At 49.0% G+C, this 26,268-nt stretch overlaps 2 protein-coding genes across 6 annotated transcripts in view; both read right to left on the bottom strand.

Moving 5' to 3' along the window:
• myh14 (myosin, heavy chain 14, non-muscle) overlaps window positions 1–13,525 on the bottom strand; it is a 31,642-nt gene extending 18,117 nt beyond the window's left edge. Inside the window, exons 1-11 of the mRNA XM_078798166.1 lie at window positions 13,193–13,525; window positions 9,015–9,195; window positions 7,178–7,384; window positions 4,969–5,125; window positions 3,131–3,158; window positions 2,889–3,003; window positions 2,622–2,669; window positions 1,158–1,250; window positions 642–705; window positions 237–335; window positions 27–170 (exon numbers count right to left, since the gene is read on the bottom strand). Coding sequence (XP_078654292.1) covers window positions 27–170; window positions 237–335; window positions 642–705; window positions 1,158–1,250; window positions 2,622–2,669; window positions 2,889–3,003; window positions 3,131–3,158; window positions 4,969–5,125; window positions 7,178–7,384; window positions 9,015–9,182 — 1,123 coding nt within the window. The 5' untranslated portion in view covers window positions 9,183–9,195; window positions 13,193–13,525. The remainder of the gene's footprint in view (window positions 1–26; window positions 171–236; window positions 336–641; window positions 706–1,157; window positions 1,251–2,621; window positions 2,670–2,888; window positions 3,004–3,130; window positions 3,159–4,968; window positions 5,126–7,177; window positions 7,385–9,014; window positions 9,196–13,192) is intronic.
• Window positions 13,526–14,472: 947 nt separating this feature from the next.
• kcnj14 (potassium inwardly rectifying channel subfamily J member 14) lies at window positions 14,473–25,003 on the bottom strand. Of its 5 annotated transcripts, XM_078797705.1 has the most exons (9): window positions 24,699–25,003; window positions 23,274–23,366; window positions 21,640–21,735; window positions 21,480–21,574; window positions 21,302–21,399; window positions 21,128–21,213; window positions 19,547–20,993; window positions 17,129–17,446; window positions 14,473–16,269 (listed from the first exon to the last, which is right to left on the bottom strand). In XM_078797705.1, exons 7-9 carry the CDS (start codon window positions 20,564–20,566, stop codon window positions 16,045–16,047), a joined length of 1,563 nt encoding a protein of 520 aa, XP_078653831.1. In that variant the 5' UTR covers window positions 20,567–20,993; window positions 21,128–21,213; window positions 21,302–21,399; window positions 21,480–21,574; window positions 21,640–21,735; window positions 23,274–23,366; window positions 24,699–25,003; the 3' UTR covers window positions 14,473–16,044. The 5 variants fall into 5 exon arrangements, with proteins under 5 accessions (XP_078653831.1, XP_078653829.1, XP_078653830.1 ...); XM_078797703.1 differs by having other exon boundaries at window positions 21,128–21,399; XM_078797704.1 differs by having other exon boundaries at window positions 19,547–21,213.
• Between the last annotated feature and the right edge of the window lie 1,265 nt (window positions 25,004–26,268).

Below are 26,268 nucleotides of genomic sequence, written 5' to 3'. Positions count from 1 at the left end.
ACCGATAAAGACTCGCGTCCGCTTACACATCAACTCGTCCGGGTTGAAGCCCATGATGGCCATGGAGTCCATGGTCTGGGTCAAGTTCTCAGCGTCACTTTGACCGGGCACGTTTATAGAACCCCCGCTGAGAAAGCGGTACTGGTCTGCAGTCCCCAAGAGCAGGTCCTCTGCGGGTTTGGAGAAACGGGACGACATCGAGTCAAATAAAACAGCAGGGTCTCCTGACTACTCACTTTTGGTTTCCCCGGAAGCGCCGTGCAGCAGCTGGTAAAAAATGTGAAACGTCCGCTCGTCTTTGGCCTGACGGGTGGCCCGGGACTTTTCCAGGAGGTCTGAGATCACGAGTCAAGGACTTTGACACATACTGTACCACTGGGGCAGATATCACAAAAGCTCATTTACCGTGTTTAAGTGGTTAACATCTTGGCCAAAACTATAGGGGTGTTATTCCATGTCTAGAGGTCTCTAATCATGTAACTATGTGTTGTATACGACTATGACGCTGATTTTGGCTCCTTTTTATTGACATGTGGACTCCTTCTGGGCACGCCCACTCCGCTGTGATTGGTCCCACTCGGCCTGTACAGCTAGTACCTGGGCACGCCCATATAAGGAAGTCAGTGGAAACAGAAGGATACAGGTCTCAATGTTGGCACCAACGATGTACCCCGCCACATCAAAATTAATGCGGATGAATTTACCCTGAGGGAACAGAAGAGTTAGCTTTCATAGCACATATGTATATATATCGCCATAATACCCATAATACCACCATCTCTGAACTATTCAAATGTCCCATATTAGACAACAATGACTCTGAAATGCCGGAACATATACAACAGTAAAATTATGCTTGGGAGTGCAAAAGCAGTTTTGATCTGACAAATCTTAAGTGAGTTTGATCAAATGTAGAATTAAAACAAACGCCGGAATCGGAGAGTGCAAGTAGCATTGCAAGGTTTATAGCGCGTGTAAAGCACTTAGCATTGCAAGGTTTATAGTGCGTGTATAGTGCGGATACATAGCTCTTCTGGGAGGAGCTCCAGACACCCGGACCCAGGTCTTCCCACCCGGGCTGGCTAGCGTGTCTGAATAACACAGCTCACCTCCGCTGGTAGCAACATGGGACATTTGAATGCCCTTTCAGGACTTACAAATCTGGAGGAATTGTCATTCTTGACAGTTTTTGCGTTGCCGAAGGCCTCCAGTATGGGGTTGGCTTGCAGGAGCTGTCTCTCCAGCTCTCCCTAGACACACACACACACACACACACACACACACACAAGATAGATTAGCTTCACACAAAACAACAATGGAGCTGTGAAGGACATGAAATAAGTGCTCATTCTTTCTAGTCTGCAGGGATGGCAACAGCGGAACTAAAGATTTTAAAATAACCACAAGTCACTTTTTAACGGCCGCGACATGAAAAGATTGCCCAAAATAGCAGCTGCAACACACAAACACCATTGAAGGCCCCCCCCTCCCCGAAGACAATGGTCCTCAACACGCATGAGAACAATGGGGCTGCTTGCTGCGGCTTTTAACTCCGTGTTGGCTCCGTCTAGCCTCGCCGTCCGTCATTGACGGCGGCAGTGCAGCGGGCGGCGAGTGACGGTGCAGAAGGCAATCAGCGGCAGCTCATCACTTCGTCCTTTCATCAAACGGCCAAATGCACGTGCCCCCCCGAGCCATTCTTAGCACGCACACGAGGATCTCACCTTTGCCGAGGAGCCAATTTCTATTTCACTCAAGATGTTGCTAGAATAATTCAGGTGTGTCTATGAAGGTATTGATGCAAATTAGGATTGTACCACCTTGGCAGAGGTGTGTGCCCCCCCCACCCTCCATCTTTTACACAAGCGCATAGCATACGGTGACAGCAGACAGCAGCATGGTTGCTCTAATGCAAGTGTCCAAACCTATACCAGCAAGGCCCCGTGAAATCATTTTCTCATTTAGATGCTTTGGTTTTTGGTTTCAACTGCACTTTTTCTTATGGAAGCCCGTTTTCCGCCACGGAATTATTTTATTTTTAATTATTTTGTTCATATCAGACCTTTTTCCCAAGCTCATTTCCAGATTTGCCACTTCCTTGTTTGACGGGTCCGGCTGTGGCCACCCCTGGACTGGCGTCTCCCCGGAAATGAGCTCATTCGTTGTCAGAATGGAAGCGGTCAAGTGGTCAACCGTGTACGGCTTCATTTGATTGATTAGACGTGTGGAGCGGACTGATCCTAGCCAGGTTTATTGAGCGTATAGATGTGGACACCCCTCCCTGTAATAATGTACCCAGACACCCATACTCCAGTCACGAACCCCACCCACGTTTAGGAATACTCACATATTGCAAAGTCTGCGGTGCGGAAAGAGTGTGGTGATGAGGGGATGACGGGCAGGTGGACGTGTGGATGGAGGATGGATGGAGGAACGATGGAGGAACAAGGAGACAAAAACCACAAAGGACAAGAGAAAATGAGAAGCAAGACATGGCTGTTGATGTTAATGTTAATGAGCAAACACGTCAGGGATGTTCAAAGACGCTCGGTCACGTTAGCCAGGGGGCAGGGTGGAATTCCCAAGGAAGGGCAGGACAGCGGGAAAAGGGGGCCACTCACCCTGTTCACCACAGTGGAGCCGCGGGTTAGAGACCGACACCCGTCCATCTGAAGACGCGTGGACGCAGAGGAGGATGGAAGGAAGGAAGGAGTGGACAGTAGGAAGGAAGATTCAGAGGAGGAAGTGAACCACTAAACAGATGAAGTCAAGTCCCATGCAGTAGAACCTCTTTAAGAAATGTAGGTTCTGGCAATGTTTCCTTCAGAAATGTAGGTTCTGGCAATGCTTAAACTAGCCATCAGCAGCGTAGGTCTGCTTCAACTTACGGGCAGGGTTTCTTTACTCCGAGCCAGGGTTCCGCCCTTGTGAGAGGACGCCACGTGAGCCAAATACTGAATGACTTTCTTCGTGTTTTCCGTCTTCCCCGCGCCGGATTCACCCCTGAGGAGACAAGTCCATCATTAAGCTCAGTCGAGCAAAGCTTCATCTTTAAACACATCATGGCCCCCCTCAGTGGGGGGGGCACATCTATATAACGTTCCCTGAAGGCAACACAAAGACTACTCACGTGCAGAGGATTGACTGATCTTCTCTGTCTGTATGGTGAAAAAAAACAAAACAAGGTGTTAAAAGGAGCAGTCGATGACATCACACCCGTTAGTCACATGGTGCAGCCCACGCCGAAAATGCTCACGAAAATTCCTGTGATTTTATGTGACAACGTTTCAATGTTTGACGAGAGCAGGACCGGCTGGCTCAACATGGAGGCGTGATGCGGGGCGAGGCGATGCCTTCACACCTCAGGTTTGATAGGACAGACAGCGCCAGACCCTTTAGGGGGCCCCCCCACATTGACGGGTCACCAGTTAGTTCTTGTTTTTCACCTTGTCATCAAAATGCTGCTTCTTCAAACCTTCCTTGGCCCCATTTGGGGTTATTAGGGTGGGAGACTCTGTTGACTCCATGAAGTTGGTCATGTCAAAACAAGAAGGTGGCGTCTCGCTGTCACGCGGTCTTTGGGGACACTCACATCAAGATTCAGGTCTTCAATGAAGTCAAAGTAACCTTTACTGTTCATTCCTCATTTATCTGCATCGCCAACGTCTCCATGCAGTGAGAGGTCATGTGGTCTGCATGCAGTGAGAGGTCATGTGGTCTGCATGCAGTGAGAGGTCATGTGGTCTCCATGCAGTGAGAGAGGTCATGTGGTCTGCATGCAGTGAGAGAGGTCATGTGGTCTGCATGCAGTGAGAGAGGTCATGTGATCTCCATGCAGTGAGAGGTCATGTGGTCTCCATGCAGTGAGAGAGGTCATGTGGTCTCCATGCAGTGTGAGAGGTCATGTGGTCTCCATGCAGTGAGAGGTCATGTGGTCTTCCATGCAGTGAGAGAGGTCATGTGGTCTTCCATGCAGTGAGAGAGGTCATGTGGTCTCCATGCAGTGAGAGAGGTCATGTGGTCTCCATGCAGTGAGAGAGGTCATGTGGTCTTCCATGCAGTGAGAGAGGTCATGTGATCTCCATGCAGTGAGAGAGGTCATGTGGTCTCCATGCAGTGAGAGAGGTCATGTGATCTCCATGCAGTGAGAGAGGTCATGTGATCTCCATGCAGTGTGAGGGGTCATGTGGTCTCCATGCAGTGTGAGGGGTCATGTGGTCTTCCATGCAGTGTGAGGGGTCATGTGGTCTCCATGCAGTGTGAGGGGTCATGTGGTCTTCCATGCAGTGTGAGAAGTTATGCAGTTTTTGCCCTTGTCTGCCAGTATGCAAGAGTAGTGACCCGGGTCAGGTCCAGCGTTCTGCCCCTGCCTGCCTAATGAGAACCACAAAGAGGTCGTGGGTTCGACTCTCTCCCCTGGCAGTCCTTGGCCGGATATTTTTTATTTTTTTTTAGCCGGGTTACCTGCAAGTGCTTTTTACAACATTTGAACGTGGAAGAATCCATACTGGTCCTACTGGTTCCTGTCGCCACAGCAACATGCCTCCAGCCAACCCCGAGGGTGGTGGCTAGCACACAGAGCCAGCATCTGATCTGCCCCGTCCTGTTGTCTCAGGAAGTGAGACACCCTGGGGGACACGCGTTGCTCAATCGGCCTCGAGCCCCTATTTAGTTCTCCTTTTCACCGTCTCTGAAGGCCAGGATGGCCGCCATGAGGAGGGATGCCGGTACGACGCCAGGGAACAATAGAGTCCATAGTATACTCAGGCAGGTGATGCCACGCCTTGACGCTGGCTGCAATCTCCACTGACTTGTATTCACTGTGGATAGCAGCCGTGCCGTGCCACGCCTCGGAATAGCGCTCGTGTTGTGGCACCGTGAGCAAAGATCACCGACGAGGTTCCACATTCCTGATAGCAGATACTCTCAGGAAGGAATCAGAGGTCAGGAGATATCAGCGCTAAGTACCTTGAAGCATGCTCCGATAGGCCGCCTCCGATATGGCGTAAATATGCGGCGGCATCTCGTGGCGCTTTTTGCCTCGATACATCTCCACGATGGACTCCGTGTAGATGGGCAGGTTCTTGTAGGGGTTCACCACCACGCAGAACAGCCCCGAATATGTCTGCAAAGGAGATGGAAATGTTGGCACGGATGACAGGAACGCCGCTGGAAACAACACAACCGTGCTCAAGCTGTCCTATCTAGTCTTTGAGCATGAACTGATGCTCCAAAGACTAGATAGCATGGGAGCTAAAGCTGTCCTATCTAGTCTTTGAGCATGAACTGATGCTCCAAAGACTAGATAGCATGGGTGCTAAAGCTGTCCTATCTAGTCTTTGAGCATGAACTGATGCTCCAAAGACTAGATAGCATGGGAGCTAAAGCTGTCCTATCTAGTCTTTGAGCATGAACTGATGCTCCAAAGACTAGATAGCATGGGTGCTAAAGCTGTCCTATCTAGTCTTTGAGCATGAACTGATTCCAAAGACTAGATAGCATGGGTGCTAAAGCTGTCCTATCTAGTCTTTGAGCATGAACTGATTCCAAAGACTAGACAGCATAGAAGCTGGAGTTGTCCTATCTAGTCTTTGAGCATGAACTGAGGCTCCAAAGACTAGATAGCATGGGAGCTAAAGCTGTCCTATCTAGTCTTTGAGCATGAACTGATGCTCCAAAGACTAGATAGCATGGGAGCTAAAGCTGTCCTATCTAGTCTTTGAGCATGAACTGATGCTCCAAAGACTAGATAGCATGGGTGCTAAAGCTGTCCTATCTAGTCTTTGAGCATGAACTGATTCCAAAGACTAGATAGCATGGGTGCTAAAGCTGTCCTATCTAGTCTTTGAGCATGAACTGATTCCAAAGACTAGACAGCATAGAAGCTGGAGTTGTCCTATCTAGTCTTTGAGCATGAACTGAGGCTCCAAAGACTAGGTAGCATGGGAGCTAAAGCTGTCCTATCTAGTCTTTGAACATGAACTGATTCCAAAGACTAGACAGCATGGGAGCTAAAGCTGTCCTATCTAGTCTTTGAGCATGAACTGATGCTCCAAAGACTAGATAGCATGGGTGCTAAAGCTGTCCTATCTAGTCTTTGAGCATGAACTGATTCCAAAGACTAGACAGCATAGAAGCTGAAGTTGTCCTATCTAGTCTTTGAGCATGAACTGAGGCTCCAAAGACTTGGTAGCATGGGAGCTACAGCCATCCTATCTAGTCTTTGGAGCATCAGCTCATGCTCAAAGACTAAACAGGGCAGTTGTAGCTCCCATGCTATCTAGTCTTTGGGGCATCGGTTGAAATTGATCCGAGCAACAGCTGTCCTATCTGGTCTTTGAGCATGAAATGATGAAGCCCAATATAAGCTAAATCTTTTCTATCTAGTATGAGCATGAACTGGTGATGAAGCCTGCCCAGTCGATGCTCAAAGACTAGATAGGACATCTGATAGGTGCAGGCTCCTATCTAGTTCATGCTTGATGAAATCGAATGGGAGCTACAGCTTTTCATGCTTCATCAAGTCTACTCCGTTCATGCTCAGAGACTAGATAGGACAGCTCTAGCTCTCAGCTGTATATGTTCAAGCTCCTATCTAGCTAGCTGCTATGTGCTTTTTGAAAGTCGACTAGCGCTTGTGTCCGCCGTGCTTAGGAATCTGGCACCCGCACGCACCCTTTCATTAAAGCACCCTGTCCGTCATTTGAGTTGAATTGATTGGCATCTCTTATGCTGACAGCTCCAGCAGGACGACCCGTCGGGTCATCATTCATCTCATTCATGACGAACGAGCGGCTCAAACCGACAGACAGCCCCTTCCTCGTTATTTCACGTACTGGACTCTACCCCCCCCCCCCCAACAACCTCATATTACCCAGACTGAAGATGCCTGAGAGATCACGGTGTGTACTTCCACTACTCCAAGTGTATGCATGGTACGTGCACAAATATTTCTTACGTGACGCTCCCAGGACACTCCTGATCAACATTTTAACACCAGATGAAAAATGGAAGGAATTTACCATTTGCACAGCTGGACCTTGAGGAGGTTCTCAGTAGGGGTGAAATCTGATCCAATATTCATATCAGCAAAAATCTAAACGGAGACTAGGACCACAACAGCATCGCATGCTAGCTAGCTAGCTAGCGTTACAACGTACTACATTACTACGCTTACGTAGATCAAGCCGGAGTAGTATCTCTCTCGGAGGTTGTGGAGCACCGAGGCTTCGTTGAGGCAGGTGAGGTCGGCCATGTCCTCCACTTTGCTGAAGCGCGGCGGGTTCATCCGCTGGATCTCCTCCCGGGACAGCGTCTGCAGCTTCTGGGTGTCCGTCAGCTCCACCTCCACCTCGTCGCCGCGCTCCTCCTTGATGCTGGCCGACTGTTGGCAGAGGAACATGGTTGGCACGGTGCTGGCTTGGGGGTGGGGGGGGGGGTCACACGCCGTAATTGTGGTTGCCATGGTGATGTGGGAGGGGCAGCCGCATCGTGCTAACTTTGCTAATCCCCCCATATTCTGTGATGAAGCGCAAACGGGTAGCAACCAATCCATTGGTGTTTTTTTTTTTTTACCAGCTCGCTGTGATGTCACAGAAAGCCCTGCTTATGTGGGCGTGCACGGGTACAAGAATAGCGAGACCAATCACAGTGGAGTGGGCGTGCCCGGAGGCGGGCCGTGGGTGGAGTAAATTAAAACAGAGCTTTTCGGAAGTCCAAGGAAACACAGCCGGAATAGGTGCAGGTTGTGGCAGATCTAGAGAGGAATAGGTGCAGGTTGTGGCAGATCTAGAAAGGAATAGGTGCAGGTTGTGGCAGATCTAGAAAGGAATAGGTGCAGGTTGTGGCAGATCTAGAAAGGAATAGGTGCAGGTTGTGGCAGATCTAGAAAGGAATAGGTGCAGGTTGTGGCAGATCTAGAAAGGAATAGGTGCAGGTTGTGGCAGATCTAGAGAGGAATAGGTGCAGGTTGTGGCAGATCTAGAAAGGAATAGGTGCAGGTTGTGGCAGATCTAGAAAGGAATAGGTGCAGGTTGTGGCAGATCTAGAAAGGAATAGGTGCAGGTTGTGGCAGATCTAGAGAGGAATAGGTGCAGGTTGTGGCAGATCTAGAAAGGAATAGGTGCAGGTTGTGGCAGATCTAGAAAGGAATAGGTGCAGGTTGTGGCAGATCTAGAAAGGAATAGGTGCAGGTTGTGGCAGATCTAGAAAGGAATAGGTGCAGGTTGTGGCAGATCTAGAAAGGAATAGGTGCAGGTTGTGGCAGATCTAAAGAGGAATAGGTGCAGGTTGTGGCAGATCTAAAGAGGAATAGGTGCAGGTTGTGGCAGATCTAGAGAGGAATAGGTGCAGGTTGCGGCAGATCTAGAAAGCGTTGTGTGGGTTCTGGCGTGTCGCGGCCCCGTAGGCGTCCACCAGTCAATACAAAGGACCCTTTAAAAGGACTACGCCAGGCTGTAGTACCACACGTACCACAAAGCCCGTCTTGTCATGCCGCGTCGTTCACGAGTGGCCGGGTTGCGAATATGAATATCGTATTTGGGGAAAAATGTGCGAGAGCCCAGCAGCGCCATTCTCGTCGTGACTGCAACATGAAGTCAGAGCGCCGGGAATGTAAAGGGAGCCTATTGTTCTATTCATCGACTTCTCCAAGAAACCAGTTGGGCAGAAAGAAGCCGAGTGAGAGTGAGAGGCCGTAGATTCCATGCGGTCTTCCCAGCCTGACGTAGGCCGCCAGGAGCGTCAGCACCATGACAGGAAGTCGCAGGGGAACAAACGGCTGGACGGTGAAAGGCTGGTGATGTCCATGAGTCCTGCTGACGTACGATAAAAGGACAACGTGGACGCACGCACACCCTTTGGTGCGACACGCCCTACCCTGCAGGTGCCGGCTGGGGGGAGGGGGGGGGGGTAATCATTTACCAGCGTTTTAAACAGCAGGAATGTGACATGTGGATGCGGGTGCTTGTGGCAGACACGCTAAATAAAAGCACATTCCCACGGCGCCCACTCACCTCGAAGCCGTGCTTCTCCGACGGCACCCACACCAGCCGCTTGGCCGCCCAGTCCGCCTGGCTGGCGGAGGAGAACATTTGAGTGCTGGAGGTGGGGGAGCTCAGTGCCACCCCCGATGAGAGTAAGCGGGCGACATCGTTGATGCCGGCCGCCTTTGGCCTGGACATGATGGTGCTGGCGCTGGGGGGGGCAGAGAGAGAGAGAATGATCAGATGAAGCGAAGTGACCATTTCACGCAGGGTTTCCCACTCTTCTGCTGTGCATGAATTCATTGACTCATCAATTATCCAATGGATCGACATCAGGGGTCCCACAAGACCAAAACATTCGATTTTTCTTTCAGGAAATGTCAAAATGAACGTCACGATAAACAAAAAGTGGACAATGGATAAAGCACCAAGTGCATGCGTGTCTACTTCAGGCTTCACTCTGCTTTGGCGTCATAGAACAACGACACGAACGGGGTGAGCCCAGTCCTTGTCTGGGTGGGTGGAGGCTGACACGCTCGTGGTCGCAGTGCTAGCTAACGTAGTAGCAATGAAATGAGTAGACAGCATATAACAACGCTTGACAGTCACCGGTAGTTTTGTCCCTGCGGGGGAGAGGCGGGGCCGCTAGCGTACACCCACAGGCGTGCACACAGTGGGGATGCAATGCTAGGTCATGTCGTGGAAACTCTTCACACAGATAACTAAAAACTAGAACGACAGGGATGATGGAAGAATTCCTGGACAGACACACACATAGTACACACAGTACACACGTAGTACACACACGTACACACATAGTACACACACAGAGAGAGAGAGCAGTGGTTGCACGCAAGAAGCATCCAGGCCACATCCAATGTGAGAGCAGACCAGTGATGGCCTAAATGCAAGGCAGAACCAATCAAGGAGAAAAACGGGGATGGAAGCAAAGGGTGGAGGGTGGGGGGCGGCAACGCACATCAATCATCTGAGTCCACTGACATGACAGCCAGAGAGGGAGGGGGGGGGGCTGGACGGGGTACTGAGGACATGAGCGTTTTCCCGTATAACAGAGCGAGGAGAACCCTGCTGCTGATCAAGTCAATAAAAATGGACGACGTCTTTGCTCCCAGCAGGCTCACGCTGCAGCAGCAAAAAGTGTTCCGGACGGTTCCTCTGTGAGAGATGAGGTGACAAAGCGCAAAGCCACGACGGAGAAAGAAGCGTAGAGGTTTGACTGCCGTCTAGATGAGTTCTGACAAGGCCGTGGTCCCAAGGAGCAGCGGCTCCGTGAGGAGTTTTAGCAACGCAGTGACTGGAAAACCCTGGAATGGGGTCACGAGGCTTGATCGGCTTTCACGTGTTCCTATGGCCACCAATGACCATCCAATGACCACTTATGTCCACCATCTATGACCATCCAATGACCACTTATGACCACCCAATGACCACCTATGACCACCCAATGACGACCACCAACGACCTGTTAAAACATAACTGAGATGAATTGAGATCTATCAGTGTGGAAGTGGTTATAAAGCCATTTCTAAAGCTTTGGGACTCCAGCCAAACACAGTGAGAGCCATTATCCACAAATGGCCAAAACATGGAGCACAGTCAATCACACAGGAAGGAGGAAGTGTAGCGTGCAGAAGGTACCGTATTGTTGGGGCACACACACGTGCACACACACGTGCACACACACGGTTCAGTAACAAATGTGAAAATTGTGAAATTTGTGAAAAGTTTTTTCACCAAAAACTGATTTTCTCCCTGTTTTAGTCAGGAACTGATATTTTCCTGAAACCTACCTATGTTCTACTGATGAAGGATTGGAGGAAAAAAGGTAGACATTTTTTTTTGGAATGACATCGTTGGGATTATTTCACCCAAAACTCCATTGAATTTGATGCCTGTTTTAGAGTAATACTACTAAATGTGACGTTGTTTAATAATAATAATAATAATAACAATAAAATAAGAATTTAAATATAACGGATCGCGGAGACATGCACCAGTCACGCGGCGAGGGAAGGCTGACCGTGTCGTAACACCGCGGGAGCCTGGGCTGGCGGCGAATAAAGCGACTGCGACAATAAAGTGACTTTGTGAATTTCATATGATGTCACATGACATGACATGAAATGACATCACGGGCATTGCTGGTGTGTTTTGCCCACAGACGCACCGGCAAGTCATTTCACGGATTCCTTCCCGAACAGAATGTCTACGGTTGCGTGGCGATTAGAAATGCAGAATACGGAGCCGCCCTGCTCTGGGTGTCACAACTATTAGGTGTCACACCGCCAGGTATGTCATCGGGCCTGATTCCTGCTATGCACGCACGTCTTCCTAGCGTGATCGCGCCAAGAGTCCAACCCTGCGCTGCCATGCTTGTTAAAATACGCCAGACTGGGTGTGGAGTAGCGTTGACTGTTATTAAGAGTCCCTGCCACCCGTCTAGTCGGCATAGAAAACATGCGGCTGACAATAGAAGTCAGCTTTTCTGTGAAAACAACGCTGCACCTTTAAATCTATTCTTCGTGTGTCACCGCCTGGACTCCACGGTTATAAATGACATCCAACGAGAGGCGCTGCAGGAAACAAAGTTTCTACTTTAGACGACATTCCTCTAACATTTAGTCACTAATTCCTACCAGGACGTCCAAACAAATCATTTAAATGCAATTCATCTCTTCCAGAAAGACAAAATATGAGTTATAATTAGACAATTAGAGTTTGACATGCAGGAACCAATTGGAACGTTTGTAAATAGTACATATACCCGATGCTAACAGGAAGTCGGCGGTGCTTATCGCTGCCACGTCGTGTCTTTGGGAACCCAAAATGTTCATTCCTCCCTTTCATTCGTCTTTTACAATCGTTTTATACACCTAAAACTACAAACAACATATTGGAGAGTCAACCACAGATGACATCATCCACCCGCGACAGCGTTGCGGTTTCTGGTTGCCATTTTGTGTAGCTAGCTAGCTAGCAGGATCCCAGCAAGGAAGGCCATTGTCTGGACTCGTGTAGCGTATAAAGACCACGCTGTACGCTAACCAGAGATCGCACACAAAGATTTTAGCCGAAAAGTATGCTAACCAGGGCGTACGCTAACTGAGGTTCCTCTGTATTTTGAAGTGGATTGCCTTTCGTAGGTTCACCGGATGTTAAATTGAAAATGGAGCCTGGTAATGAGTGACGATGTTGGAACCCAAGTCCTGTTCCTAGTTCTGGTCTACCCTTAAGTCCCAGGACCCCCCCCATGTCTTTGTTGACTGTATACCTTGTTCATACACGTGTAGTACAGTTCAGCAGGTTGCCACGTGACTAAGTAGTACGGTTTTATGACTTATTGATCGACTACCGCACAAAAGAAAAAGAACTGAAAGGACGCTGGAGCTTTGCCTCCATTTCTTCTTGAAGACGCGTCTCCTTCATGGCCATGGAGGCCAGGGACTGCTCAGCTGTGCATGAAAACGCCAGGATGCCATGAAGGAAGCGTGTACGGTTATTTGCATAAAAGTTGCCTTTTGTCCTGCCGAGCGTGGGAGACTCATTTGTCCACAACTGCGTCTTGTTAGTCCTGTTCCTACACACACAGAAGCAAGCCTCCATAGCAACATCCTGATAGTTGCAGCCCCAGACAATACGCTAACTGAGGTCATCCTCAACAGGATGGGGGGGGGGGGGGGTTCCTGTGTCTGCACTTTTCTATTTATTTCTTCATCTGCGTGCTACAGGAGGGGCGTGGGACCCTTCTCCTGAAGGTGCGTGATGAGACATTTCACCAGCAGGCCGTAATGAAGCCATAATGATGACAGCAACCTGCAGCGAGGGGGTGGGGGGCGGGGGGGCATTGCAGCTGCTGAGACCCCGGAAAGGGGAGCCACACCTTCAACTAGCCAAAAGCCATGTATCACACAGTCCTTCAATCGGTGTGTTCGATACCGACATGACTGCCACAAGAGCTAATAATGGCAGAGTCCCTGCTATGCGCCCGGCGTGGTGGCCAATGAGGGTTCCCTTTGTCGGAATCAAAGACAACTCGAGGCACGTCTTTCAACAAAGGTAAAGCCCGTGAACGCCTCACCGCCAGCAACGACTCAACCGGCGTTAGCCGGCTACACAGAAACGAGACGTTCAAGGGTATCGATCACACCGGCCCCTTTTAAGTTGGATTAGGCGAATAAAGCCCTTACCTTGAGTCCAAGTGGTTAAAGGTGCGAGGAGGAGCGTCTCGAAGCCGTTTCTTGGGTGTTTTGCACAGTGATAGGTGTGTTGCCTACCGCATATGCGTCTTTTATCATCGCAACGTTCAAGCCCAGCCAGTGGAGCCGCTCACACACACACACACACACACACACACCCGTCCTGCTGGTGAGGAGAATAAAGTAGACACAGAAGCGGCGTGAGGGCAAAAAGGCTTCACCGCTTCCGGTTCGGACGCCAATCAGAAGCGAAGAAAAGGAGGAACGCGCCAATGAAAACCTACTACGGAGCCGTAAGAACCCACCCTGTGGACTTCGGCGAGAGCTTCTTCCGCCCCTTAACAGGCACGACACGGAAGCGGTGACGAATGGCGTCTTTGGAAGCTCAAAGCCGTGACGTGCTGAGCCAATGATGACAGGGGCGAGGCGGGACATAAGATGATGGACGCGGGCGTAAGCCAACCGGAGCGACGCAGCAGGTGCCTGTGCGTCAGCCTCGCGCAGGAGTACGGAGATTTGCGCGCCCTTTGTTTGTATACGACGCGGCTGCGGACTAGCGTAGATAGACGCTGATCTGGGATCTGATTTATACACGCGCTCGTGGAAGCTTGGCACACTTGCATATTGAAAAGATCTGACTGCGGGTCAGAGAGTCCCGTCCAATGCTGATTTGAACTTTAGCATTCAAGCCTCCAAAGTCCTGACGTTTATGATGATGATTTGTTGACTATTTATGAAATAGGAATGTCATTTTTGGCCCCTATTGTCACTGAAAACACACCAACTAAGTTACAGCTTTCTATTTATATATATTATATATATTTATATATATTTGGTGACTCGTTATGACTTCTATATTGTATTACCTTAGTTTGCTAGGTGTGTCAGTTTGGTAATGGAAGTAACTAGAAAAGAATAAAGAATGAGTAATTACAGACGACTCGGGAACATGAGTTATACTGCAATACTGCCAAACACTGTACTGTGAGGAATTAATAAATACAGAATATACGTAATAACTTGTTAAATCATCATAAATACACCTGCAGACGCCGCCACAATCCACCTGTCCATCTACTGAGCCAGCTTGAAAAAAAAGTCTTCTCTCACTCGGTGTGGAAGTGGTAAGTTTTGGACTTCTTTGTCCTTCTTCCCCACGCCGTTTGAACCACCGTCTTAAAGGAAAAATGCATTAGTATGGCGATGATGTGCAAGTTAAAAACTGAGGGATAACACTTACTAAAACTAAAATGAAGCAAAAATGACTCTTGTATTGTTTTTCAGCTCATTTATAACATTTTGAAACATCTTGAAAATGTTTCATTTCAGCCAAGAATATGTAACACGTGCTTAGATATGAATTTTTTGGACTAATAATAACCAGAAAAGTGCAATGTTTTTTTATTAATTATTTTGCGACAAACCGCGACAGAGCGAGGGACCACTCCAATGACTTTTTGAAAGTCATTTGCCCAAGCCTGGTCAAATATAACAATATATTTAAATATTTAAAAATATTAGTTTTATTTTTTAGAATTGCTGAGGGCCAATAAGAAACAAGCTGCAGACCAAAAACAGCCCCCGGGCCATCCTTTGGATAGCCCTCACAAAACATGCACCGGCTAAAATGAAGTCACATTGAAAGTCAAGTGTTTTTGAAGTACATTTTCAACTCCAATGTTGAAAAACTTGTGTACCTCCATACTTTGGTGACATGGCCACACGACGACACAGCATAGTTTCTCTAGTCTAGGGCAGGAAGACCATCTCATGGAGGAGCCATGAAGGAATGGATTGGTGAGGACAGAATGAAGACCTTAGCGTTATTTACGTACATTATTGGAACAATAACAATACACGGCAGACATTCATTACAGGACAAGCTAAACACCGCTGCTGGTTTGGAGCTCTTCTCTACCACGGAGGACCAGGGACACTGGACAAAACCATCTGATGCCCACAAGAAAGCCACACTTCTTATACAAAAACTTAGAAGAAAGGAAGTGGCAATGTTATGAAAATAAACTTTACAAGTATTTTACATTTTACATTTACAAGAATAAAGTCGTAAATTTATGAGAATTTCTGCAAAAAAGTTGTCAATTTAAGAGAAAAAAATGTAGACGTCTTAAAATTACAAGGGAAAAAAATTGTAATATTGCGAAAATAAAGTTTTTCTTCCTTGTAAATTTATCCTGCAAATATCAGATGATGATTTCTGCCCACGTGGCCCCCGTACTCCGTGGTAGTACTCCGTGGTAGTACTCCGTGGTAGTACTCCGTGGTAGTACTCCGTGGTAGTACTCCGTGGTAGTACTCCGTGGTAGTACTCCGTGGTAGTACTCCGTGGTAGTACTCCGTGGTAGTACTCCGTGTAATTGCTGCCTTGTCACATAAACACGAGCCTAACAATGACAATCACCCTTCTAAAAATATACTTACCATATGAAAATACTCTGATAAATCAGCATAGTAATACTGCAATACATTCCTGAGGTGTACTTATGAGGGTACACAACCTTTCACTGCATACAAAAGTCATTGAAATTGAGGTCCCGCAACAAGGACGTGCAATTGCGAGCACCGGCCACCAGGTGGCGGTGTTGCCCGTCCGGTCCGAGTAGCGTGCTGCCGGATGGGGCGTGCTGCCGGATGGGGCGTGCTGCCGGATGGGGCGTGCTGCCGGATGGAGCGTGCTGCGGTGGTGATGGGCCAGATTGGGACTTAGCAGACGAGTCTCCAGTGACTGTGAAAGATTGCCAGGACCAATCAGACAACCAGGTCAGTGTCGAGAGTCATCCCAGACCCGCCAGACTCCTTCTACTGGCCCGGCCCAGACCTCCTCAGTTGGTGTGGAGATGCTGCATCAGTCTGCTGCCCGGCATGGCGGGGCACTCTGGGTCTTGGGGGGGTTCCTCCCCAGGAGAGAGCAGCTCCAGAGCCACTTCGTTCTCGTAGCAAAAGGATGAGCGAGAGCTTTGGATGAACCTGAGCTCTGCAAGCTCCTTGGCGCTACACAAGGGCGTGTTTGGGATCTCGTATGTTCGGTGGAAGAACGAGTAGTCTACCTGGACGAGGCAAAGAACCAGCTTAGACTGGTACTGGTATGGGGGTACAGTACTTCACAGTAGCGAGTACGGTCATCCCTCGTTTAGCTCGCTTCTTTGGACGAGTCAATTCTGGCAGAGCTGGATTCCTTGTTTGGAAATTAAATGTACGGCTAACTCTTTGGCATATTATTAGAGCCCTCTAGGCATAAACCAACACCCCTATAGTCACTTTTACACCCATACAATACAGTCCAATACACTTGCAGAAAAAACTCAATTTATGAGCATGAAAGAATGTTGCATGTTATGAGAATATAGTTGTAAATTTCAGAAAAAATAAATCTAAATATTTCTAAATAAAGTCGGAAATTTATAAAAATAAAGTAGTAAAATAAAGAGAAAAAAGTCCTAATATTACAAGATTAAAGCCTGAAATTTAAGCAAAAAAAATCATACTATGAGAATTCTGAAAAAAGTCAGCAATTTACAAGTAAAAAAATTAAAGTAAAAATAAAATATAAAATAAAAGATTAGCGCCACCCGGTGGCCAGTGTACAATACTACACATCATCACTGCATCTTTGTATTTGTCTAACCAACCATTGAAACATTACCTTAACACTGCATGAAGTTCTCCTCCCGATTGTGTGGAAGTGGTAATTTAGTGGCTTCTTAATTTTAGAAGAAAATTAGCTTGCTAGCTAACACCAAGTGTCAAGGTGACTATAGGGGTGTTATTTCATGTATACAGAGCTCTAATAGTGTGACAAACCATATTCAGAAAGTCACAAGGAGGTTCACCAATGAAGCGTGATAAACGAGGGACGGCGGTCCCTCGGGAAGACGCGGAGCGGGTAGCAGCCGGCGAGAGGCTTACCTCGTAGCAGTCCTTCTTCTCGAAGAGGACGGGTTCAAAGCGGCGTCCCCACTGGATTTCAGACGCCAGGTAGGAGCTGCGGCATTGCGTGGTCATGGCGGTGGCCTCCACCATGCCCTCCAGTATGACCACCACCTCCAGCTCCGAGTCGCTCTCCAGGCTCTGGCGGTCCATCTGGAAGAAAGGCGACTCGTCGTTGATCTCGTGGACGATGGTGACCGGCGACACCAAGAAGATGCGGTCGGTGCCGGTGTCGAAGCCAACGTTGATGTCCAGGTTGTCCAAGGGAAGGAACTCCCCCTCTGCCGTCACCCTCGACTGTGGGAGAGGAGAAGTTGGCATCAAAACATGGAAGTAAACATGGAAGTAAACATGGAAGTAAACATGGAAGTAAACATGGAAGTAAACATGGAAGTAAACATGGAAGTTACCATGATGAACATGGACAGTTACAATAATATGAGTGTTATTAGCCAATTATTCCACTTACTATTCCACTTCAGTTAGCATCAAAAATGCTAACTGAAGTAAAACACGAATATAAGTTATTCCCAATACGTATTCTAAGACGATAAGGATATGGAGTATTCAAACCGGCCACCGGGTGTCAGTAATGTCACTGGAATGTTGGCTGAGACACACAAGCACCAGATCAACAGGCCACAAGCTAACACGCAACGTCACTTCCTGTTAGCTCCCCGAGCGCCAGAACACATTTCCAGCAACACACCAGCACTTATGTCTTATCTTCTCTCCTTATGTCTACTCTGTTGGCCACACGATGGCTGAGTAGTTAGCATGTTAGCATGTTAGCCACACAATTGGCCGGTCTGGAGGACCTGGCGATGATGCAACTCCCCACTCATGGATAGCACTCGGCTCCACTACCGCACGGGGATGAGTCTGACTTATATCGTACATGTCTTGGTGACTATAGGGGTGTTATATCACGTCTGGAGGGCTCTACTAATGTTAAAACGTGCCATGGCGTTCATTCGTTTTGTATCGTCACTCAGGCTGCGGGGATGCCGGAGCCCCCCTCCATCCTGGGGGGGCACCAGGTCTCACAATATTTCAAAGTGTACTTCTCTGATCCTCCCAAACAATAATCCCATCCCTTCCATGAACACAGATCCAATGTTCTCGCCCGCGCATACGCTTGGCGTCGGCGTCATGCAATCCCCACGCCACGAGAAACCTGGTGCCAAGAGGTCAGACGGGCAGTTTGAAGGTCAGCACAAACGCTGTTAGAGTTGACACAAAGGGAAATGAGATGGCGGGGACAATGGCCAAGGAAGAGTGGGCACGTTAATCCCTGCTAAATCTTCCTAACCCTCGCTGACGGAATCAAACACGCTTTCATTAACCGCAGAGAGGAGAACACGGGCCAGATGGGCTTAGCGCTTGGAGCGCTCGGCTTCTCTCTCTGCTGAAAGATTTTATTCCCGACTCGACAACAAATGCTCCTTTTCTTACACTTTCACCTTATCTTTGTTCCACGGCATTGGGTACGCTCATTAACATATTAACATTGGGGTGCAAGACATCGTGGGACCCCCAAAAAAATATCTCCATTGGAGCAAGATTACCTGGACTGGACTCTTCCACAACGGGCTGACGTAGCTTCCCGAGCTCACTTGTAAACAAACCTTCACTTTCATTCACGTTCACTTTCAAATGTACCAAAAACTTTATCAAACACCTTAACGCCAACACCGCCGCCCTGAAAAGTGTCAAAGGTTTCCCAGAGACCCCCAGGGCGGCACACTGGCTGCTCGGAACATGTGCCCGAATACAGTGCACCTTTCTGGGCCACAGCAGGTGACTCCTCACCCTCTATACTCTGGTTCTCCTCACCTAGCAGCATGACTGCTCAGAGCGTCTGCCCGAATACAGTGCACCTTTCTGGGCCACAGCAGGTGACTCCTCTCCCTCTATACTCTGGTTCTCCTCACCTCCATAGCAGCATGACTGCTCAGAGCGTGTGCCCGAATACAGTGCACCTTTCTGGGCCACAGCAGGTGACTCCTCTCCCTCTATTCTCTGGTTCTCCTCACCTCCATAGCAGCATGACTGCTCAGAGCGTGTGCCCGAATACAGTGCACCTTGCTGGGCCAAAGCAGGTGGCTCCGCCCCCTCTATACTCTCCAGGTAGTTTTGATGAGGTAGTCGTAACGTCATGATATTGGAAGTTTTTTCAATTTTTGCATTTTTTTTACTTTTGTCATTAATATTTTAACGATATATTTTTACCAGTCAATTTTATTGCAAATGTTGACCTGAAATTGGAGAAAAAGGTCAACGTTAAGCTAGGTTTGGGAACGGGGGTGTGCATGCGTATTTTGTTCCAGAAGAACCCACCCCCCCAGGAAAGCTTGCGATCGACTGCGCCGGCGTTCTCCACCTCCTCCGACTCACCTTCAAGAGCTGCGCTCGGACGTGCGCCTCCACCAGGTGACTCTTGCGCAGGTTCCCGACTCTCCACATCATGCACAGTTTGCCGTCCCTGAGGGCCACCACGGCCGTTTCAGAGAACACCAGAGTTTCGTTGCGCTTCTTGGGCTTGGCGATCTTTGCCATGACCGCCCCGATGATGAAGGCGTCGATAATGCAGCCCACGATGCACTGCAAAACGACCGCCACCACCGCCAGGGGACACTGCTCGGTCACGCTTCGGAATCCGTAACCGATGGATGTCTGCGTCTCCAAAGAGAAGAGAAAGGCCGCCATGAAGCTGTTGACTTGGAGAAAGCACGGCTCCCCGGCCGCCACCGCCGCCGCCGTCTCCCCGTCGCTCTCGCCCCCAGGCCCGGCCGAGGCGGCGGCGGAGATGGGGACGAGGCGGACAGAGAGGTCCCCGTGCGCGGAGGCAATGAGCCAGAAGGCAAATCCGAAGAGCAGCCAGGAGAGAAGGAAGGAGAGAGTGAAGATGACCAGCATCCAGCGCCAGCGGATGTCCACGCAGGTGGTGAAGAGGTCGCTGAGGTACCGCTGGCCCCTCTCGCTCATGTTGACAAAGGTAACGTTGCAGCGTCCGTCCTTGCCCACAAAGCGTTTTCGGGGCCGGCGGCCAGCTCGCTTGGCGCGCCAGCGGCTGGCGGTGGAGGGGGAAGACAGGGAGTCCCGGTCCGAGAGGGACCGGTCGTCCCCTCTTCCTCCCGCACCGCTTCCTCTTGCCCTCCTGAGGTCCGAGCTCTCTCCGCCTTCTCCTCCAGCTGACTCCCTCTGCCTCCGTGCATCGCTCCTGCTGTGAAGAGGCGGGGCTTTGCCGTTGGCGGCGTGCGTCGGGGAGGGGCCGGTCGGGGTTCCGGACCCGGTCGGGCTCCCTCCGGCCTGGGCTAGATCCGCTGCACTCTGCGCCAGCCTCATGACCTCCTCCTCCTCCACTGGCCCATCCACCACAGCACTGAAGCGCCGCTTCACGCGGGCGGCCCCCATCCTTCCCAGTTCGGTCTCGGAGTCCCGTGCAGTCGGATCAGCGGAGTCTTTCGGCAAAATAACAATCCATGCTCTTCAAAGCGGAATTCCTTTCAACGCCATCGCTCCGTTTCCTGCGTGCGGCCTTCTCCGCCTGTACGATCCTTTCAGGGGGGGTTCAGTCACGGTTTTTAACCACGGTTGGGAGGACTGCAGGGGCAGGGTGGGTGGCCAGGCGTGGCATGGCATGCGGGACTGAGCTCACTTCAAAGAAGGAAGAGGAGGCCGAGTTCTGAGGAACATCTCTGGCAGCGACGTCGGGAGTGAACGCAAACGGGGGGTCGGGGGGGCGGCGGGTATGACCAAGTACTAGCTGGGCATGCAGGTGAAGAGAAATCAAACATGCCGTTTCTTACGATGCAGCTCCCAGTTTCACCGCCGCTCGGTACTGGCGTGAGGAAAGAAGACCACGGCGTGAGAAGAGAAAAACTCCTTCCTTGTTGTGGGTTCAAGCATCACCGGAGGATCCAACAGCGTCCTCATCTTCTTCCTTCATGTCACAGCTTTAACAATATGACATACCGCCTTCTGACGCACGGCCATGGTCGCTATCGTGGCTAAAGATGGCCGCCGGCACCGTAGCCCCGCTGCTGAGATACGGCGTACGTCTGATCACAGAGCAAAGGAAGCAAACATCACGGCCATTACTGCCATCACTCCTGGCACGCATCGGCAGAAGGCAAGTACACAGGTCACCTCAGGGGGTCCGCTCAGGGGGTCACCTCAGGGGGTCCGCTCAGGGGGTCACCTCAGGGGGTTCGCTGTGGCTCACTGGGGGGGTCGCAAGAGGCCACCTGAGGGTTTCCGGGGGGAGAACATTGGAATAAAAACATGATCCAGAAGCAAGCAGGAATGAAGAAATACATGAACTTACCTTGCACGGCCATTTTCCATGTGATGGTTTGAACCCCCAAACTACCAATGATGCTGGAGCACCAAGAGGACACGCCCCCTGGTTCCCGCATGGACCTGCAACCAATGAAAATAAGGAACAAGCGGCCAGTGACATACGGGTTCATCTTGGCGAAGGTCACCTTCAGACACATGATGGCGCTGGGAAGCACTGAGTCGGAGGTTGATGGTTTGATGTCACATTAGCCGATGAAGCTCAGCACCATTCCTGGACGGGCCTACGCAGGACGACGACACAAACGCACGTTAGAAATCGACTACGGCACTTGGAGTCATGGCAAGCTGGTTTCAGCGGCGCCTCGGTTAGCGGACGCCTCGGTTAGAGGACGCCTCGGTTAGGGGACGCCTCGGTTAGGGGACGCCTCAGTTAGCGGACGCCTCGGTTAGGGGACGCTTCGGTTAGGGGACGCCTCGGTTAGGGGACGCTTCGGTTAGGGGACGCCTCGGTTAGGGGACGCCTCGGTTAGGGGACGCCTCGGTTAGAGGACGCCTCGGTTAGAGGACGCCTCGGTTAGAGGACGCCTCGGTTAGAGGACGCCTCGGTTAGAGGACGCCTCGGTTAGGGGACGCCTCGGTTAGGGGACACCTCGGTTAGGGGACACCTCGGTTAGGGGACACCTCGGTTAGGGGACGCCTCGGTTTCAGTGAACAAAAAAAAAAACACAATTTTGCCTCTTTTAATTGCAAAACGTCCTTGTTAGCATGCTACTAGCTTGCTAAAAAGAAAACAAACAGGCACGTCCAGCCTGTTTGTCAGCCTTGTGATATAAAGTAGATGAAAAAGCACATCAATGTTTGATGATTTCTTCCTTGTCCATGAATTATATTTTCCAGATGCGACAGCAGCCAATGTATTGTATAAAAAACCAGGCCTGGGCAACCAGTGTTCCCAGTGTTCCCAGTGAGTATTACCAGTACACATTGTGTAAATGGTTGGTTGTTGTGAGTCGGTTGATTTTCTAGTACGGGTGTCAAGCAGAGCGTCCTGACCTTGATGGCCGAGCATCCGATCTCGACACTTGGCTCAAGAAGCCCTCAGGTCAGCTATCTGCATAATCGCTGGTGTCACCGCACGGCTGACGACAGCTAGCTAGAGGAGGTGTGTGTGTGTGTGTGTGTGTGTTGGTGGGGGCCACGTAAAGGTCCATGCGTTGCCTCATCTTATCAAGGTGGAGTGGCAAACACCTCCAGCCATCTGTGGTGTAGGGAGGTCCATACAAAGGTCACCAACAGCGGCTTCACTCTCAGGTGATGAAGGCCTACGTGCTCCAATGAAGGCGTCTATTACAGCCTGCAAGGCAGCTCCATGGGCTACATACTGTACTGTACTGTACTGTACTGTACTGTACATAATGTGCTGGTGATAAAGATCTAATCCCATTCTCTCCAGCAGGATTTATTTGCTGCATCATTTGTCAAAGTTTCATAGTAAAACTATAAAAACATGTTTTGGGTCAATCCAATCCGACAAAAGCGGAGGTTTTTACTGTATTCCGGAAATGTTCTCACCAATCGGCAGTTTGAGGCTTTTAGTGGGCATGTGCTCATCAATACACAACCACGCCAACATGCACGCATCGATACTGGCTATTGATCCGTGTTGCTAAGCAGGACATGACAGAGATGGCTCTCCCTCTGGACCTTTGGCGCTTGCAAAACATACTTCTTAGTAGAGATGGACAGATGCAAAAGGCTGTAGTAGGGAAGGAAGGAAGGAAGGAAGGAAGGAGGTGTGAAAGCAAAGAAATCCACTTACTCCCGTGTCATGGACTGCTTGGGTTGGGCCTGCCTGGTCCCATCAAGCCCTGTGCTCTTTCGTTGCCCAGCCACATTTGCTTTGGGAGGTTAGCTTGCATTGGGGAAACACACACACACACACATGCACACGCACACGCACACGCATACACACATGCACACGCACACACACGGCCGTATTAAAGGGCCTGATAAGGAGATATGCGTGCGCTCATGTTGGCGCCCAGCCTGATTCCATCTAATTGAAAGTTGACTGCTTCATTCCCCTTGGTCATGCAAAGATGGAGGTCACGGTGGCCGGCATTCGGGGGGGGGGGGGGGCTAAGAACTTTGATAATTAAGAATAGATCATTAAAGGGACACTTTGCAACATGTGTACTGTAGATGTGCTAACATAGAGTCCTCGGGGTGGGGTCATCTCAGCCCGAAAAACAATAGGATTAACTTCCACTTGGGGATGAATAAAGTACCTGCCTACCCTACCCACCTACCCGCCTACCTACCCACCTACCCGCCTACCTACCCACCTACCCTACCCACTTCACTCGTTCTCCTCACCTATTTGCCAAATATTTCTACTTTCTTCTTAAATTATGACTTCATTCCCACAATATTTACACAAAATTACAATTATTCCTAACATTATTTCGTTTTTATTACTGTTCTAATAAATATTATAATATTTATTATATAATATAATATATTATATTATAATAGTATTTTTATATGATTTTGTTTGTTTTAAATATTTTAAATAAAAACTTTTTTGTCTAAATATTTTGAATGAATTCTTGTACAATTCCAGCTGCTTTTCTCCATTTCTGATGTTTTTCTTCTTAAATTATGACTTGATTCCAACATTATTTACACAAAATTACAATTATTCCTAACATTATTTCATTTTTATTATTGTTCTCATATTATAATATTTATTATATAATATTATATTATAATAGTATTTTTAAACTATTATGTTTAAAAACCATTTTCATTAATAGGTTTTAAATAAAAAAAAACTCTAAATATTTTGAATTAATTCTTGTACAATTCCAACTGCTTTTTCCCATTTCTGATGTTTTTTTTAATTTTCCTTCTCAAATTTTCTTCCAGTTTCAACTTTATTCATTATTCTTAACATGATCACTTTTGCTGTAAGATCATGTTTCAAAAATTTGTTGATTTTGTTGTCTGGTCATAATATTACAACTTAAAAAAAACCATCTTTTTAACTTTGTTATTGTTATGTTCCGACTTTGTTGTGTGAAATGATATTTCCAGAAGGTGCCAGAGCCCCCCCCCCGACCTGGCATGTCAATCATGGGACCCGACGGTGTGACATTCGAGTACCTGAAGGCCCACCAGAAGCATCCTACGTTTCCTACGTTTCCCATCAGGCTTTTAAAGGAGGAAGACAGCGTCTACTCACCAGAGGCGTCCTTCCACGCCGTCTTCTCGTGGCAACCTCGCCAAAGTGAGGCCAGCGGAATGAGGGAGGGGGGGGGGGATTTGGAAGAGTGCGCGAGCTCGCTCCAGCTGCTCATCAAGCGTTCCCGTGCCATCGCCGGCGCGCTCCCGCTGGCTCTGCCCCCAATCACGTCAACGCGCCGCCTGTGACCTTGTCACTCAATCCTCACGCATGAGATATGTGATCTCCCGTGCACAGGACTATTAAGCATGTGCTCATCATCATCATCATCATCATCATCATGGTCTCATTCTGGTCTTTCCTCCAGAATTTGCCCCAATGACCCGTCCCTCAAACATGATGCAGGGGTGAGGGGATGGTGTTCCTGCGTGTTTAGGTACTGATCCAATACCAAGTAAGGACCGCTCGTGCCGATACCGAGGCCTGCCCCCGTCATCAATAAATCAACTAATCACATGATCAATAAAAACATACTCATGGAATTATTAACATGTTTGTTTTCCTCCTATCTCTCTCTGTCAACACCTGGGCGTGTTGGTTCTATAGCTGAATGACCAGAGGGAGTGAACCCTCCTGTCGGCCAGTCAGTATCTTTGCCCCGGTGGGGAGAGGCGGCAGAGGCGGGGGCGTGGCATTTGCCTGGGGCCCCTGACCTGAGAGACCCGGTGCCCCAAGTCATACATGTACTGCACAGAAACGACAACAATGGGCATTTACGATGGAATTATGAAATAACGATACTGGGGGGGCCCCAGTGGGGTCCTATCTGCCTTCAGCACTGTCTATGTCAATCAGTCCAAGCTGCAAGGTTTGTTTGTTTATCGGCCACGGGGGCCCAGGAATTTCTTGCTTTGAGCCCCCAAGGACCCCCACCCCGCCTCTCTTCGGCGTTATGTGGGAGTCGTGTGCGACACAACCAGATACTTTTGGGGGGCCTGTTTTTTTATCAAAGACCATCTGATGCCAATTTCATGATTTAAACGTGCCAAAGACAATAACGTCATATTATTAGATAATAGATTATTATTAGATAATTAGATAATAGGTAATAGATATTACCGAACGCTGGAACTTACGTTTTCGGCGCCTTGACTCCCGGAGTCGCCAACACCAAACGCATCCTGCTGAAGCCCAAACTGTAAACAATATGACAACAATTTCAACAACTATAAAAGAGAACTAAGTGAAAAATATGGATCTGGTCACTATGTCATCAATATGGCACCGATACTGATTTCATTAAAAATCATCAACTATAGTTCTAATGTATACGTATGTATTTTATTTTATGACAAAATAAAGCCAAGTAAAAAATGAAGTTGCAAAGTGTGGAGAATTATGTTGCCAAAAAGATGTAATATTATGACAATAAAGTCCAAATACATGACAAGAAGAAGGACATGTACGTGTTGATATGTGGAGATAAAAGTGTCATGGAGGTGGCACTAATAAAAGGCTTCATCACCAGGCTGGGATGCAGACTATTCATCTCGTTTCAGAGGTGCGGTCAGACAAAGTACTTCTTCAGCAGCATTTCTCGTCTTCCGTGGAATCTGCCGGGACAAAGTAC

This window comes from Doryrhamphus excisus, linkage group LG17, assembly GCF_037039965.1.
Source record: "Doryrhamphus excisus strain RoL-2023G ecotype Guam linkage group LG17, RoL_Dexc_Guam_v1.1, whole genome shotgun sequence".
Taxonomy (NCBI): Eukaryota; Metazoa; Chordata; class Actinopteri; order Syngnathiformes; family Syngnathidae; genus Doryrhamphus; species Doryrhamphus excisus.
The sequence above is the reverse complement of the archived record's forward strand: the minus strand, read 5'-3'. Positions and strand labels throughout refer to the sequence as shown.

Bases quoted from the DNA above. Each gene is read 5' to 3' on its own strand.
- kcnj14 (XM_078797703.1), bottom strand. From the start codon at position 20,566: ATGGGGGCCGCCCGCGTGAAGCGGCGCTTCAGTGCTGTGGTGGATGGG. The intron at 17,447-19,546 runs GTGAGTCGGAGG...CCTCTCCCACAG, and splicing joins TCCGAGCGCAGCTCTTGAAG to TCGAGGGTGACGGCAGAGGG. The intron at 16,270-17,128 runs GTAAGCCTCTCG...TGCCTCGTCCAG, and splicing joins AGAAGAAGGACTGCTACGAG to GTAGACTACTCGTTCTTCCA.